This window comes from Numenius arquata, chromosome 11 (genome assembly GCF_964106895.1).
Source record: "Numenius arquata chromosome 11, bNumArq3.hap1.1, whole genome shotgun sequence".
Taxonomy (NCBI): Eukaryota; Metazoa; Chordata; class Aves; order Charadriiformes; family Scolopacidae; genus Numenius; species Numenius arquata.
The window spans coordinates 40,336,903-40,355,190 of record NC_133586.1 but is presented as its reverse complement, the minus strand read 5'-3'; the positions used below and the strand labels follow the sequence as shown (position 1 = coordinate 40,355,190).

General features: G+C 44.9%; 1 protein-coding gene across 1 annotated transcript in view; it reads right to left on the bottom strand.

Annotated features, from left to right (window-relative positions):
* Positions 1-13,725, bottom strand: part of RASGEF1C (RasGEF domain family member 1C) — a 28,418-nt gene extending 14,693 nt beyond the window's left edge. Inside the window, exons 1-5 of the mRNA XM_074155862.1 lie at positions 13,534-13,725; positions 11,787-11,909; positions 9,067-9,204; positions 3,459-3,671; positions 1,261-1,335 (exon numbers count right to left, since the gene is read on the bottom strand). Of these exons, the coding sequence (XP_074011963.1) occupies positions 1,261-1,335; positions 3,459-3,671; positions 9,067-9,204; positions 11,787-11,909; positions 13,534-13,710 (726 nt within the window). The 5' untranslated portion in view covers positions 13,711-13,725. The remainder of the gene's footprint in view (positions 1-1,260; positions 1,336-3,458; positions 3,672-9,066; positions 9,205-11,786; positions 11,910-13,533) is intronic.
* Positions 13,726-18,288: the final 4,563 nt, after the last annotated feature.

The window sequence follows — 18,288 nt, the reverse complement described above, 5'->3', positions numbered from 1 at the left end:
CAGCTGTTGCATGTACATTAGGTTATTACTGAATATTTCCTTTTTCCTCTTAGCATCCCTTCCCCTCTATGGCTTTATGCAATTTGATTTCACTCACCACTGCCTCCTTCCCACTCTTCCAAAATTCACTCAAATTTAGTGCCCTCATTTGACTTCTCTCACTTTACTGAGATATAGATAGTGACGACTGATCATTTTCAGTCTTATTCTTCATGTTTGCAGCAGGTTGCTGAAATCTCACTGTGGCTGGTTTGATATTCCATGTTTCTGACACATCTTTGCTACCTTGGGGTTCCTTCCTAAAGGATGCAATCAACGCTCAAAATACTTGAAACACCAGTTCTGCCCACTCCCCTCTCCCCGAAACCAACTGCAGAATCTCCATAACTCAAATAAGATAGGGAAAGAGTCCAATGTTGCACTTTTTATCTATCTATCTATCTATCCATCCACCCACCCACCCACCCACCTTTTCACCATTACAGGCTATTCTGGTGCTCTTTGGGCAGCTCTATAAACAGAGGTCTTCCTGTTATGTTCAGCATCTAGTGATGAAATTCTGCCATTGATGTATGATCTCAGTGGGAGCCCATCTGCAGTTCTGGGGAAGAACTTTTCGCTCTCTTTCTTTTCTGGCAGCATGTGAAATCTCCGACTCTCCCTCTCCAGCCAGGAAGTCTGTTTCCTTATTGAGGCACTCTCTGAAATGCTGCTTCAAACCCCACTGGAATCAGTGGAAAGACTCCAACTGGCTTCCACGGACTTTGGATGAAGCCCTGATCAGGCACTCCATTCCCTGCGGTGCTTTGGGCTACAAGCTATTGTGTAGAGAGAGAAGAGTATGTTGATTCATGACGCACTGACTCACTACTGTGGTGTCTGGGCACACACTATGGGCATTACATCACATACAGAGTCTTTACGCCTTCAACGCTGGGAACAGACATTCCCTGGTTGTGTTCAGCCACAGGCCACCTGCCCTGGTCAAAGCAGGTTAGGAGGAACAAAGCCAGAAAGCAGAAGATCAGGGTGCTGACCAGTCTCAGGCTGGGACATACTCTCACCAGGAAGGAATGGCAACAACCTGCCAGTGCGAGCTCTACCAACAGGTCCCACCCTTGCTGTGAGAATACAGGTCATCGCTTGGCCTGGCCATGGTCAACATGTGCCCCAGGCCCTGTTCTTATGGATCTCATCGCAGCAGTTCATCTAGAACAAACCGTGATCGCAGGAGACACTTTGCATGCAGACAGATCATACCTTGGTGCCATCCAGAGGGTCTTTATGGACAAATGCCTGCACAAACTCCTCAGGTCCAATGTGACTTAGCCTCTCCTGTGAGAGGGGGGAAAACAGAGAGAGAGAAAGAAATGAGAAACCACCCCAGAATCTCTTCTGTTTCTCTTGGTAGGACATCCCCATTATCTGTCCGCTCTGAATGGTGTTACTGAACTGGTAGACAGCCAACTAGCACCAAACATGAAAATTTGTAAGAACAATTAGAGTTATTTCAGTAGAAAGACGAAAATGAGAATAAATATGTCTCATTACTGACAAGCCACAGTAAGAGCCCTCTCCAATGCACAGAGAGAAAGGTGCTGGATGCACAAGACCCCATCTGGGAGCCAGCAGACCTCAGTTCTGTGCTTGGCACTGCCACAGACCTGCTATGGTCCAGCATCACTCAATAGGCTTGTTCCCCCACTGTTAGAAGGGCAGCAATGCTGTCCTCTGTGACCACAGTAATCTGTTGCTCATCTGCAACACAGTGCTCTGACCCTACCTCCCTACCCAGGGAAAGCTCGGGTGATGCCCTGGGGTGGTGACTGTGTGCCACTGGGGAAGAAAGGCATTGAAGATGCACAGATTTACATTAAAGACACTGCTTACACTGAAGAGCGCCCCAGGCATTAACCAAAACAAGAGTAAATAAAGAATCCAGGTCTCAGTAAAAGAGAGGCCATCTCCACCATTATGGAGGTCTTGAGCAGGTCCTGAACAAACCTGGCAGTTCCAGCCACACCACTGGCCTTCTAAATAGGCTTTTCAATTCTCTTAAATATGTTTATTAGAAAAAAATATTTTAAGTGGGTTGTAGGTCCCAAAGGTATTTCAGAGGAGGTATTTTGGAATTCCTACAGCCCAAACATGGGATACTCAAGCAACAATAAAATCAATGGTAGTTTTGCTTCAGTGAAAATTTTATGGCTATTCCTATGTTGTTTCTCTTGGCTTCTCACCTTGCCACTGATAACTGTGCAGGACTCTTACCAACAAATAACTGTTATTAAATAAGTAGCAAATAATTCTTACTAACAAAGAAGCATCAGACAGTTTTAGAGCAGAGTAGTTGGTGTACTGGATGCAATAAATGAAAGAGAAGGTAGAGACCAGTGATTACAGTGAAGTGGAGTGAAAACCCCTGGCTGCACCATTTTTAAAAGTGCAGCGGTGCCCTGGTTACAGAGAATATCCCCTTGGAAGACAGTTATACTGTGGAGGAGAAGAAAAGCAAGATAAAGACTCCAGGCAAAAGGACTTCTACTCTCTGGCCCAAGTTGCATGTTCTAAAAATTAACCAAGGTGAGATGATCCTAAATTGGGGTTTCTGAGCTATTCCACTTCTTGACAAATAGAGTATCAACTACCTTCAGAATTCCCAAGGCTAATTCCATGATAATCACTCCAATCCACAGTCCATTTCATGGTTTGTTTTTCTAGCCCTCCTCTCAAGGATGAACACTGTCTAGAGGAGGACAGGCAGCAGGGAATCATTACAGCATCAAGAGATCTGCAGATGGCAGCAATGTTTTATGTTCTTCTTTGAACATCCAGGAGGTCTACACAGAGGACCTGAACCTGGGAGAAGGGTGTGCAACACAACAGTCCATCCAACATTTTGGTACTGTAACTAGAGCAATGACCATCAAAAGCCTGTTTGAGAGGGCAGTTCAAGGAGGGCAACAGCAGGACTTCGTGTGGGTGGCACTTGCACACCCTTGAATGTCCATGCAAAAAGTCCCAAAGGGAAGAATGAAAAACACATGAGACAACTCACATGCTTTGTGGATCTGCAGGAATAGATCTGAACTGTTAAAATGTCTTCCAAATTAACAAAAAGGCTAATGACCAGCCATTTCAATAGAACCCTCAGGTTGTGGGGCTCAGAGCACCTTACAGAACCGGGAACCCTTCGACCTTTCTGGGACAATGACTCGCACTTCACAAATAAGCAAGCTGAAAAAGTGACCTGCCCCAAGATGCACAGGAACACCTGATATATACTCTCTTCCCGAGCATCTCTTAACCTGTCAAACCCTGCTCCTTCTGCAGTGCTGATGCAGCACAGGATGTGCTGCAGCAGTGCAGACATTTTTCGGTTATGTCTGGAATACTTAGCAGCTGATGGCTTAAAATGATATCTCTGCCTGCAGAAGTTGGGAACCTTTCCCACTTACCAGCTCCACATGTGTCAGCTGCTGAGCCAGAGTGTAAGGGTCGCTGCAGACACTCAGGATTTCTCTCTGAATTGATGGAGGTTTACTTTTAAAGGCAACCAGCTTATCAGAGACAGCCGCACTGATCTTAACAATCCCTTCTTGCCCATGGCTGAGGGTTGCAAGCTTCTGATTCAGGGTTTGCAAAAGCTGATTCATCTTTTTCCAATAGGCCTGGAGAGACAGGGAGAGAAAGAAACATAAACCACCCACAAAACTTGACAAAGGAGTGTTTTTATGCCGAATTTTCCCTTCTGCAAAATACTCCTAAGCCAGCAACAGGTTACCATTTTACTTTCAACAAGCCTATTTCAGAATAACCAGTTGGCTTAATTACAGTTCTGTGCTCTGGACCACAGAAAGAGACTGCAGTCGAGAGAGGAGGCAGGCAGGACTGGTGGGTTGGGCTGGCACCCGTACTCCCAGATTCCTGCCAACATTAGGATCAGAGGAGAGGTAACGCTGCAACAGGAGTTACTGGAGCTTTCTGGAGCACAGCAACATTTGGTACCTATCCTTTATGTCAGCTATGTGTTGGACGAGAACTCTACCTGCTAGTGGTGCCTCGTCAACTCTTATTTATTAGGAATAAGAAATGTTTCTAATGCTATTCTCTCCATCCTTGTGAGCTGAGAGCAGCAGAAGCATGCTGCTACTTGCTACCCAGTTGGAGTGGTCTGAGCATCGGGTAGCTTTAAGTATTTAATATCCAAAATGTTAATTGCTACTGAAGGAAGCTCATATCGTATTCCAAGCACAGCCCTGTGCTCAGCAGGATGATCGTTATTAAGTTGCCCAGGTTGTTCTCAGAGCCGGAGCAGCTCTTTACAAAAACGAGTGGAGCTGCTGGCCATGGAGGATCAGCAGAAAGAAATGGCTTCAACTCTCCATGACTGACAGATACAGACATCATAAAATTGAGGCAACTGAGAGAACTGTTGGATGGGCTCTAAAAACAAAGATTAATTGGAAATGTCCTTGGGCAAAAGCCTCCTATGGAGCATGGGGTGTACCCTGCTGAGGAACACGGCCCCATGGGCTTTCCCAGCCAGAAAAAAAGAGCATCAGCCATGGGTGCAAAGAGCACGGTCACTTGGGAAAACAGTTTGCAGGCTGGCCTACTACCAGCTCCTCTTCCAGCATAGACCCACAGTGGAGAGATCCTCTGGCTGTGCACAAGTGGAGTAACACCTCGCTCCCCATCCAAACAGAATTTAGTAACGTCAAGTTGCCAGTAACATCAGTTTGTAATCTGCCAGTGTGACACCACAGCTGGCACGAAGGCCTCCTCTGTTACATCTGTACGGTGCAGCAGACGTACTCCCTGGCACCCTCCACAGAGTAGTCATCATCACAGCAGGGACTTGGCTGGAATGTGCCTTCCCACAAAGACCTACACACACCTGTGTCGCATCCCAAGCTGTATGCAGCCCAAGTACTCCTGAATCCCCTGGTTTAGATACAGCCTTTGTCTTCTTCGGACTTTTGCAGGCTGCGGGTAGTCATCAGTGCTAGGCATTGACAGCACTCGTGTTTTAGGTGTTCAACGTACCAGAAGCCAGAGTCAGTGCTCTTTTCACCTACACAGGATCCCACCTGCACACTGGAAATAGCATCTCCTACTACTTCATGGTGAAGAATAACATGCTCAGTTCTACCCTGTCTCCATTACAATCCGATGCTGGAAACTTTCAGAACATCCCAAATGCTTCTACTTCTGCTGCAATACTATAACTTTCATACAGCTTTTCCAGTGGAAGGTTCCACATTGCTGAGGAACCTCTCTTTTCACTCAAGGAAGATGCTCTCTTGAGTTTGGCTGGAGCAGGGGCCAGATAAGCAGGACCTAGTCAGGCTTTTTTTGCAAAATAGAGTCTGAAATGAAGCAAGTACCCAGAAAGCAGGAGGGACTTGTCTTGGAGAATGACAACACTGTTCAAATCACACAGGAGGAGTGAAAATTGAGTGAGGAAGATGTAAAAATAAAGAATTCAAATAATTTTTAGAAAATTAAAAAACATTCTTTTGTTTTTTATCTGTTCCTGATGCATACTAGCTCCAAGGAGGAGAGACTACTGGCCGCCTTCACGTAATTCCTCATTGAAGCAGATGGTCACACTTGATTTACAAAGACTGTCCTGGACCCAAACTACCGAATACTATCTAAATATTTCCCTGGTTTACATCCAGGTGTGTTTGCAAATCTGAGCACAGCTTATCAAGCTCTATGAATAGAATGTTATTTTTCAGTGGAAACTCAAATAGCGACATATTTGGTATTTTGTGAACACATTTTGTAAACAGGGGAATTCATTTTGGGGTAGGGGGGCAGGCACAGCACTGAAATCCAAGTCTTCTACAGAACGTAAAACATTTGGAACGTAGAACATAAAAAACTTTTAGCTGAAAACCTGGTTCTTTTTCAAAAAGGAGTTTGGATGAGAATTCTTAGGCCAGCCATGTCTGTGCAGTATCAAATTCTTCACTGTTTGGGGGAAAATCCAAAAAGCAGCATAATATTGGTTGAAAGACAAGCATATTAGTTCGTCTTTCAATAAATCCTTATCAAGAGATCTAGTTTCACCTAGTTTGTAGGGAATATGGCATAATGATATAGATATATAAAACAGTAAACAAAAACTCAGGTAAGCCAACCACCTAATAAGGAATGAAATAAGACACTTAATGGACACAGAAAAGATTATTCAGAAATTAGAGCTCTTGAAGAGACTCACTGAAGATCAGTTGGGTGCACCCTTGCCTAGAAAGCTTTTCTGTGTGTGTTGGGGGAGAAATTAAAAAAATAATAATCCTGGTTTTGCCCTTTTAAAAGCATTTCCTGCCTTCTTTAAACTATGTTCACTAAGTGAAAACAACATTGTTCATTACCTCAACATGCTGGTAATTACCTTGCCACAAAGTGACCCCCCATTGCACGGGGGCTGCATGCTGGACTCTATCGACCGATTTCACTTCATTGCCACATTAAGAGTCAAAAGAAGCATACTACTGTTTAATATTTAAAGAAAATGTTTCATTCTTAACCGGAAAAGTTCCTCTGCAGACGGCAGGCCTCAGCAGGTGGCTTAGGAGCTCAAATTTTAATTAAAATTTCTAACTCTAAATGCAAATCACAGCACTTACTAAGAAATGCTTCTCAGCATGGACACCCTTCTAAGCACATCACAGAGCCTTTAGAAAGTGGACTCTACAAAGGACAGGAGCACACACTGCAGGGAAAAATCCTGCATTAACCTACATGGACTAGATGACCTCACAAATCATTCAATCTTTAATTTCTATGATCCACAATGGGAAAAACTTTCTTCCAAACAACTAATGGGCACCACTACTCTTTCGTGCTGTCCCTTGGAAAAGGAAATTTGCATTTCCAGCTGTTTCTTAAATTATTTATTGATTTTGTTGAGGCATAATCACTTGCAATTATAGTGCGTAGTAATACTTGAAAAACAATGATTTTCCCCCCAGGCCACCCATAAACATTGATACACAGTTCTGCGCACTCCAGAGAGAAGGTATGGGTGTAACCTGAGCAAGTGCTTTATTTGCTCAGGTTAGGGAAATAAACTATTGCTTTGTATGCAAAAAGTTGATTTTCAGCATTTATGGCTCTTCACCAGGGCAGCTGCTGCTTTTAAAGCGCATCCATAAAGCCACTGTTCTCTGCCCTTTTGGCTGGTTCCTTCTTTCCAGTGGACATGACTTTGGTGGGTCTGTATAGGTTTCTCTCACTTCAGATGCTGAAGGGCAGCAAGGCACCTTTCTTGGTGGCTGGCAGGAGCAAGTTCATTGCCTCTTCCCCTTGAGGGAGATGTTTTACTGCTCTGGTCAGTGGAATCGAGGCCACCTTGGCTCTTTCAGAAAAAGTCCTTTGTGTTCCCTTCACCTCCACTGAAGTGTTGCGCAGCTTCCCGTTCCCACCCTTTCTCTCCCATGGGCTCGGCAGCCCAGCCGGCCAATCCATGCCACCCAAAAGTGCCAGCCATGATACCAGCCCAGCCCAAGAGCAGCTGTTTCAATTTATCTCCTGTTTCATGTGGGTAGGAGAGTCCGATTTCATTTCCGTTGTGCTGCAACCCTGCTAATTCCTTCTCTCTTCTCTCCACCCCTCTCATTCTTGGACTTACGGGTATGTGCTTTTTGTTCTACTAAACTGCACCCATCTGTTGGCCTGAAGCCAGACCTTGATGTAGCCAATGGAACTGAATTCTTCAACATCCCATGGTTAACCTAGAAGTAATTAAAGACTTTCTATGTACTATTTGCTCTTATCCTTATTATTTGCATGGATTTTGTGGTATTTTTAATGTTTCTGAATTAATTTATGGGATTCACCCACCTGAATTTGCAAGCAGGTCTCCCAGACTCCGTTCACTGTGTCCTACTCTGCCACACACATGGCTCGTGCATTGGAACAGAAAGACCACAGAGCCATCTAGACTGCGTTTTGCCCAGCAGGCCATACACTGTTGCCTTCTGCCACTTTCATGCTCCCAGAAAAGCCACACGTCCATAAACATTTCTATTTTCTTTACATGGAAGGACTGTCCCTTTCTATCTCACCGTACCAGCCAAACCGGCTGGGTTCAACAGGAGCTATCTCTTGGCCCATAGATCCTGTGAGCTTTGAAGGGGATTCCAGCGGCATCAGTCAAACCGTGATCAGAGTCTGCTGCTCGGTGCCTGCTCGCCTCCTGTCTGTGCCCCTGCTTTACAATATCAACCAGTTCCAGCACAAGGCCTGAGAACTCTGTTACACAGGACAGGAAGGTGTAAGCCAAACCCTTGCTAGATTCACAAATGAAAAAGATGACAAAATGCAAAGATTGTTTTAAAAAAAACACTACCAGACTGAAGACATGTAAAGCAAGAACGGAAAATTAGATTTCGGCACAGGTGATCAAGGACATAAGCAAATGGAGGTGGTGAGACAAAAAAGGACCATAAATGCCCTTTGGTGGTTACTCTTTCACAACCAGTCATTTTCTTAGAGAAAAGAAGCCTTCATCAGGTACCTTCAGGCAACTGATGATCTTTTTTAGCTTCCCAATGCAATCCCTTGACAACTGGCTGCTTGCTCCAGTCTTCATTCACTAAACTGAATATCCTGGAGCACTTCGTGAGCCACTGCTTGGCCAGGATGGTTGGTCCCAGGTTACAACACTTCACTCCTCTGCTCAACTGTAACTTGGGGGATCACAGTTCTGTTGCTGTTTGAATTGTGACCACCACATTCACTCTGTGGTGTGCCTCAGATGTTCCAATCTGTAAAATGGGAATGGTATTCTCTTACAATTTGATGTGCAGTAGATAAATTCCACTGATCACTCCAATGTGTCCCCATGTCACTGCCACAGGGGTTCCTAAACTGAGAGGTGTGTCTTTCAGGGGAGGTACAACAGGTTTGGACTGTTAGAGGAGAATAAAACAAGAGTAAGAGTTCCCAGGAAGAGGCACGGAACAGTGTGGCAAAAAAAGGAAAAGCAGGAACCAAGTAGGAAAGTGAACATAACATTGGGACATAATGTCCCAGGTCAGCCATCCTCACCTCATCACACGGGGCTATCCTGTGAATCATGTCTTTCAGATGGCCAATCATCCGCTCTTCCTGAAAGTCATACGGGAACGTCTCCGTCCACTCTGTCAGCAACTGTAAGATTTTGGGTCCAAATTTTCTGATCCGTGCCTGAAAGAGGAACCAAAATGATGGACAGGGATTGAAACACGTTTGCTCATTAAAGTCTTCCAGCAGATATGTATCCCGCTGAAAGCGGGGCCAGATTTTCAAAGAAGGATCTGACGGTTGCACCTGCAAAATCTGCCCACGTGCAAACAAATAGAGTGGTGCACAAATGATATATTTTGGCACGCAAAATACACCAGTACTTAGATGCATGCACAACCGTCTGGTTTACATGCAGATTTAAATATTCTGCACATGCAATTGGCCAATTTATGGCTGGATGGACATTCTGTTGGTGCAACCTTTATACCTTTTTTAAAAACGTCTGGCCTTTTTGCTCATTTGAACCACATGTTCTTCCCTTTTGTACTTACAACCCTCCTATGCTTTCATCCTTTCCTGAAAAATTGATTGCAATGTATCTCTTGACCAAAGAGGTGAGTATTTTGCTTTCTGGCCGTATGAAAAAACTGCTTAGTGACCACTGGCAGATGTAACACGAGGAAGAAAAGACACACAAAACACCAGCACTTCAGTAACTTTACCTGGGCTACGAATAACATTGTTCTCTGCCCACATGAGCTCAAGGTCATGATAGGACAAGGACAACCACTGAGATAACACACAGCTGATGCCCACTTTACTTTCAGTGGAGATCTATCTGAGGATGCAGCAGTGGGAATAGTCAGGAAGATACGGAGCAAGGAGGAAAATGTGGGGAACAACACAACTGGTGCTTTAGTATTATCTCAAAAGACAGCCAGTGGGGCTGCTTCCAAAGCTTCCATTCTCCGTTATCCAAGAACACGTGAAAAGGAAATTGCGTTAAACAACAAACTGCCTTTTTATTTACAGAAAACACAGACCAAAACAAACAGCCTTCTCCTGCATCCTACGTACTGCAGCTAAAGTGTACCCTGTAATCAGAAAAAATTATACTCTTGAGCTCCACAGCTCTCTGCTTTTCAACCAAGGTGGTTAAAATGCATATTTCAGCTTTCCACCAACAACAGGTTTCAATGAACCACATCTCTAAAAATAACTGCTGTCAGCTAGCATTAAGCTCATGCTCAAAGACCAGCAGGTGGCTGCTAAAGGGAAAGCTTTATTGGGAACTACAAAGGTCTGGGGAGACATTTGCTCCAGCTGCATAAACTGCTATGACGAATTGAAGGAGAGGACTTTATGCACGTCACAGGACACAACTCAGGGGATGGGAGGTTGCTTATGTGCAAAGTTTCAAAGTCAGCCCCGCTCTCAGGAACACAAAATCAGCTGTGTCCCACCACATCTGCATTACCACAGTCTATTCCAAAATGCAGGCTCATCTCAGGCAGATTGGGGATCTTCATAATAAGATAACATTTCTCATTTCTTGTAAAGTTTAATGAGCAGCAAAACCTTACGATGCTCACAATGCTCCTCCTAAATTTGCATCTGCCGTAGCATCAGAGAACAGAACCCATCACACCTCAGAAAAAATTATGTGGATGCTGCACCTCATAATGGATATTTCTATTAACACAAACTGTACGGGCAACATGAACATCAGGTTTCTATGTAGCCTGGCTGATGGCTCTCCATAGTCACTATGGGTAGAGCTCCAGTTACTGGGTAAAAACAAGCACACATGTTCAGTTGTTGGTGATTCAGTATTTGATGCCAAAAATACTGTCTCAAAGCTGGAAAAGCTGATCTTGAGAATCATTTCAGAATTTTGAGGGTTTTGGAAAGTTGCAACTAATGCACACTCTTCTTCCCCCCACTGCACTGAAGTGCGTCTGCTGCGCCAGGTAATGTACTGGAGAGGTCTTCATCAATGCACCGAGGAGAGCTTGGGTGGAATCCAGCACTGAATAGGATCCAGTGGGATCCGTCTCCGCCGTAGCGCCTGTGGGACTGCCAGAGGATGCACATGCGTTGTTACACACCGTATCAGTCTGCGCAGTCCCTAGGGCAAAACAGGAGGAGTGCTGACGCAGTAACAGCTTGGATTTTCTCATTCTGGTAGCTCGTCACAGCCTCGCTACTGCTTCAACCCGTTCCTGGTGTGCCAGACAGCGCCGCTCCGCAGCACGGCCGTGCAGGTGATCCGTCAGTGCTGGCAACGGGAGGTTAGTGGGGAGCTGCATGCTGTTACGTGGCGTTCGAAGTGACAGGTAAGGCCAAGAGGAAATATTTCTGTACCAGAAGCACGAAAGCAAAAAGGGCAGACGCGTTCAGTAAAAATGGGAGAGTGGTGCGTTGACATCTGCAACTGACAGTCTGTGAAGCTTACGTCCTACCTCCTTGCATCCCGCAGGCTTCATCAGAGCCTTAAAGAAGTTAAGAAGTAAAGTCACCTGGAAAGACTGAGACGGGGGAAAGGGAAAATTAGATGAAGATTTGAAGTGACTAGTGCCTGGAGCGCTGCTCTTGGACATGGATACTAGGATGCCTCAATGTCAGGATCTCAGCAGCAACTGTCATCCTTTATGAGAAAGTTTCATTCAATCCAAAGGGAGGCAAAGGACACACACCAGAGCCCCAGAATTCTCCTTCCATTGAAAATACCTCACATTTTTCTGCTGTAGAGATAAACTAACCTTGTCCAGCACGGGGTCGTCCAGCCGCTGCTGCTCAATGCACTTGTGACAAACTCGGGACAAAAGCTCATGGGGCTCGATGAAGAGTCTGGAACTCAGCAGGAATGTAAAGATATAGGCTTTCTGCGGGAGAAAGACAAGCAGACCTGCTGTAAGCAGCCACACAGTGCGTAACATTAGCCATAAAAGCCCCAAACTCCATGGTTTTTGCATTTCCACTGGGACAGACTTTTATGTCTAAAAGACATAAGGATTCCTGACCGTGAAAATGGAACTGGTTACAGTGGGTGCAGGAGGCAGTGGCATCTCCTTCCTTCACAGCACCCAATTCCAGCCTTTGGTTGCCCAAGCTCTGTGCAAACATCCAGCGAAAACAGTGCGTAGGTCCCTCTACAGGAGCAAGCCCAGGAGGGTCTATAGGAGACAGCACAGCCAGGGATGCACAGAGGCTAGTGAAAGCTAAACATGTAGACGCTTGGGCATCTCTGTGTTGTACTGGTTTGTGAGCTGCAGACCCCCCCAGCTTAGTCACATCTTGCTATAGCTCCCCAGGTCTCACCCAGCCTGTTTTAAGGAATATTTCATTTATTTTACTAACTCCCCAAAATTCATTTCCATCAGCTAAGCCATATCGCATGCAGTCTCACATCTGTGAAGCTGTGGGAAGCAGGACTGTTGGATAAATCCTTGGATTATTTAAAGTATTCCAGCAGTAAATTTAAAATATATGCATGAATCCTCAGTTGTTTGCATCCTGACCCCTCCTGGCGCCTGAATTATCTTCTTTCCCCCAGACCTAGCCATGTTCCTGAGCAGCAGGTGTAATTATTACATTTCACACGTTGCTTAATGAAAATCTCACAGCCTAATCTGTCCATTTCCTATTTTTATTGCCTTTCTGTTCTTTTTTTAATTGATATGCTTCTTTATTACTTATTTTTAGCTGATCAGAAACTGAGCTGTGGGTAATTTTAAAACATGCTGTCTGCTCTGCATTGATAACTTTTGTAGTCTTCTAAACTGCCCAGAAGTCAATGATACTCTGTGCTTTGAGCCTTTCCATAGAGATATATTAGCACTTAAAAGTCTTCCAGTCAAACTCTGTCCTGAATTCCACTGAGGACGTGCAAAATCCAATGAAGTCAATGGCTTGCAGGACCATAAACCTGCTTCCAGTTTAGATCCTCAAAGTGTTGGTGAAGAAACGCTGAATATCCACTGATGGAGCAAGGATTAGGATCTGGACAGTGCCATCCAGTGACTGCACAGTCAGCAGGGATATAACCCGAGGTAAATTATGTACCCATCAGAAGAGGTGTCACTGAGGGAATGCTTTGTACATGTAGACAAACCTGGATGACTACAGCAGCTCCTGAAATTCAGCTAATTTAATGCCAGTTCAGACTTGAAGTTTTTTGCTTCAGTCTCCATCTAAACCTCTCTGGGATGCACTGCTATTTTTGAAGTGCTCCAACTGCTATATCACTACTTCATCACCACCACAGCTTCCCCCGACCCTGTTCTCTTATTTAAAGGCAGCATCAAGTTTGGGATCTGCTTTTTCATGGGAACAATTATAGAGCAGTGAAACAGCATTTAAAGCAATGCATCAATTTACCAAGCTTTAATTGTATGCAGCTTTTAAATTAGCCTTCTTAATTCAAAATGTAACACATTTGCACTTTTGCATAAAGTGCTGCCCCAATTCATCAAAATTAAACTGTTTATTATACTGTGAATTGCTTACTTCAGGGTAGTAATCAGTGGTAGGTATCAGATGCTGAATTAGAGCATCCAGAGATGCTGAGGTAAGGTTTCCATCCTGGAAGATCAGTCCTCCTTGTTCATCTTCTTTTGAAGTATGTAGATGAGGGCTGAAGCCACATGGGGTAAACATACTGGTAGAACTCAGCGTTTGGGGCATGCCTTCCTGCAACAGAGAGAAACTCACGTCAGGGACAAGATCCCGCAGTTTCCCTGCCACATCTGTCTTCTGGTTGATTTGAAAAACACAAGCCGCTAATGAGAGCTTCCTGTTCACAAAATTAACATGATCCGTTCATTATAACCTCCTTTATAGTTGTCATTGGCAGATCATGCCTGTGATGGGAAATTAACAGGAAAATGGGACATTTAGATGTATGCTTTTGGGCCAGGAAAGAACAGCAGCTGCTCTGGGCTCCCGCTCCAACTGAGAGCTCTGCGGTGATCCCGTTTTGCTGCCAGCCCTGGTCAGTTCCATGTAGGAGAGGCCAGACGCTTGGGACTTGAATTGAGTTCCTAAGCAGATCAGCGGTGTTGGCTCAAACCTCTGTCCCCCTGAGAATGAGGCAGGGAGGATTTAGGATGAGAGGGAGAGAAAAAGGGTGCTGCCCCAGGCTTGCTCAGGATGGACCTTGAGAAATGCTCTGTGGCTCCCACGGGACAGGAGACACGCTGGAGTGAGCGAGGGGAAGCAGCAGGAGCCCAAGTCAACTGGAGGAGGATGGAAAAATGAAGGGAGTTGGAGGGAAGAGAGGATGTGGGAGCTGAATGAAAGATTAAAGAGCAAAGAAAAGAGAAATGAGGAAGAGGGAGAAGGCAGACACCTGCTCTATTTTTGGAGCCTGAAGTTAGTCAGTCCTAGTTCTATACTTAGGCACTAAATAAATGTTTCAAAAAGATCCTGAGCACTCATCAGCTTCACTAGAGATGCAGAGTCCGCAGCACCTTTGCAAAGGAGGCCAGGCAAACTCTGAATGTGTAGCCCAGTTTCAAGCTCCCTGCATTTCAGCTTTCTGGGCTCCCTGGGTTTCATTCCAGGCTCCATCTCAATTTTGTGGCTTACAATCAGATTTAAATGTTTCTTCTGCTGAGTAAAGTTGGTTTGTTCCTGATTTGGTGCAAGGGGTTGACAGATTTTGCCTTGAGAACTTTAAAGCATCTCCAGCTGTCTCTGGAATCCCACCCCTCTCCACTAGAAGCAGCATTACAGGATGTGGACTGGGAACAGGACAGTGCATGTTCACTCCCAGGGCAGCAAACAGACCTGACTTGACAATTTGCTTCTAAATTTGATTTTACTTGGTGCAAGGAAGGATGGGAAAGAGATGATGGAAGGGAAGAGTCCTGGAGCCAACCTCTACTCCCCTGAGCAGCTACAAAACTTCTCCCAGGCCTCCAGCTCTCCCTCCCAAGCACAACCTCTTTCTGCTGGAAAAGCAAGATCTACACCCTGTGGCCGGCTGAGCCGGCACCGACCGCCCACAGAGGGAGGCACGGGGCCACTGGCCGACACCGCCTGCCGCTGCTTCTCAGCCTGCTGCTGCTCAGTCACACGCAGATACACTTTTTTTTTCCAACATATTTCTCTGCCCTATTCTTTACCCTGTTCTGTCCGGTTTTCTGCCCCTTCACCATCCCACACAACTTCAAAAGCTGCCCCATGGATTTGGCTTGAAAACTGGAGCTTGCGTTTCTCCCTCATATACATGTGCTGTGACTCAGTCAGCACAGCTTTAGCTACACGCACACGTGCTGTGTTTACTCCTGCAGAAGCACCTCTCTGCCTGGCACAGCCTGTCTACTCCCCCAAGCTCAGGCTGCTGCAACATGCCAGCTCCGAGCCACCGTGGGCCACCGAGGCTGAGAAGAGCAGCATTCCCGTAGCCAGGCAGGGTGTGAGGCCCTGGGAGAGGCTGGGAGATGGGTCCCAGCACCGTGGGAGATCAAGCTCTACGAGCAAAACTTGGGTGACTTCATCCTTCAAAGGAGGGACCGTTCCCCGGGAGCCAGCGGTTCAGTTGCTGCGTCTTATCTCCTTCTGGGAGGCTGACACAGGCGGGGAGCACGGGATGCCCCCGGGATTTGCAATCAAACAGAAAAAGAACCAAAATGTCAAAACCAACAAATTCCTGCCTTGACTGAAAAAATGAAATAAATGTCAGGGATTTCAGTTTAAAGACCAGACTACCAGAATGTCATCCCAGCCAGAAGGGAAGCTGAAGTATCTAGTTTTAATGAATGTGCAGATGTGCCTGTTAATAAGGCTCCAAGAGCAAGTAATTGCTGCTTTTTGTACACAGCTCAGACTCTGTGTAGTAAATGGGAACGGCTGCCAAATCTCATTTGTTACTTCTAACACACTCCATGTTACGTCTTGTTTCTATGGCAATAATCCCAAGAAGGACCGCATGTCCATATAGATCAAGAAATAAATCTCATGGACATACAGCTGTCTAGATGTGGAAAAGTTAAAGCAGCTGTGAACTTAGAGGACACATCCTGGCTTCAGCATAAAACAGAACTCAAAGTAATAATTTATTCAGTGCAATCCTTTACTGTCAATGTCATTTTTATTATGAAATAGAAATGTATCTAAACAGGATATTGCCTGAACTTTTCCATCTCATTACATGAGAAATCTTGCCCAAATACATAGTAATGCTTCTTAAGAAAAAGTTACCTTTTTTAAACTGAATAAAAACATCTGTACAGCTCTCACTGAGACATGCATGTAGCGTATTGTTAAGAAATTAAATTTGACTTTTTATTACGAAGTTCCTGGTCTAATCTCAAGTTTCTGGGCAAGGCCTGTATCACATCTGAGCTGGTACCTGGTTGCCACCTTACTTGTCACCGAAGAAGATCTGAAGGTTTTAACTTCATGCCTTTTGCTCCCTGTTAACTGATACGATTACATTCACAGCAGGATGATGGCCAACTGTACAGAGACTAAAAACTTCTTACACTAGTAAGCTTGATAATAACTAACATCAGTATTTGGCAGACAGGAGTTTAGGACAGGGACTTCTCTGCTCACAACACCTAATTTCTTTTTCTGTTCATGCAATTTCCAAAGTACTCTTTTCAAAAGTACTAAATAGAAATAAGGTCTTGCTTTGAAAGAGCCCAAATATGCGATTGCCTGCAGGAGGCAGAAGACGAGGTTATGCTGGCAATCACTCACAAAACACAGAAACAAGGGAAGCACTAAGAGAGGAAAACAAACAAGCAAACAACCCCAAGGAGATATGTCTTATTGTACTGACAGTGGTTGGGATGATGGAAAAGGTAAGTGGTGTAGGCAGAGCCAGACCCTTCTGAGAAGAGCACAGCGGCAGGATGAGAGGCAACGCCCCCAGGATGCAAAAGGGAAACTCCAGTTGAATGCAAGAGAAAATCCTCCCCTGAGCACAGCGTGAAATTGGAAGAGGGACCTGGAAATGACGTTCAGTTTCCATCCTGGGAGATTTTCAAAACTCAACTAGACAAAGACCTGAGTAACCTGAGCAAACTTTGAAGTTAGCTCTGCTTCAAGTGGGAGCTTGGACTAACGGCCATGAGAGGTCCCTTCTGATTAACTTTCTGTGATTCTAATACACATCTTTCTCGAACTGTTGCAGTACTGCCCCATTTCTGGGCTTTTTAATATAAAACATGGGCAAGTAAAAATTGAGTCCAGATCATTAGATATTTGTAAGGAAGTCCACATTGGACATAAAAACTTTTTTCCACTTTTCCTGGAAACAACAGCTCACGTGGTAAAAACGGCCCAAAATCTCACTTGGACTTAACCTGAAGTCAATGAGATTTAAGCACGTGAAGAGTCAGCAGGTGAGTGCTTCCCTGAACTTTAGTCCAATTCAACACACAATGTTTTGCTGTTCCTCTCACTTCAGAAGTGGATTAATCTTACCAAAAATGTTATGTCCACCAGCAGCGACACAGTACAAACAATAATCCCAGCTCTGTGCAGGTGGTGCTGAGCAAGAAGGGACAAGAAAGGTCCCTCCACACTTGTTGGGGCACTTTACAGTAAGGTGTCCTCGTGACCCTCTATCCCCAAGAACGAGGAGGACAATGGTTTCACAACATATCATAGTGGGCTCCTCAACGTTCTCCCAGATCTTGGGATTGCACATTCTGTGGAGGATTCTCTGATTGGGAAATACAACAGCTCAAGCAACAGCTTGTCCAACTGTGGCTTTTTTGGACTATAAGGTTGGGTTTGCTGGAAGTGAGCCCATTGCCACTGCAGAGGAAATGCACTTCTGGGGTTTTAGGGTAATAACTGGAGTGGGGAATCTTCTCCTGTATTTATTTCTAACTCTGCTCTTTTTTTTTGCCGTTCTTCTGTTTCATCATTCTTGGCTTTTATTGGCTATTACAAAGTGTCATTTCCTTACATTCTTCTAGTATATCTCATATGTTCATGAGATTGGAAGGAAATTAAAAAATAATGGCAATATACTGCTTTTTAATCTTTCTCCACTGGCCAGGACAGCTCGGTATTCCAACATAATGATGAAAATAGGTGATCCATAGACACTTCTCACTACAAATCATGCTGCTTGCACAAAAATATTTAAGGACTTGATTCACTGAGCCAAAGCATGGAACCAAAGGATCACCAATTCTTGGGAGAAAAGCCACCCACAAACTCTGCACATATCTATATCTGCAAGTGCCTTAAAACCACTGGAAAACGAGGGCCCAAACCTGGAAAACTGAGCAGGGCATG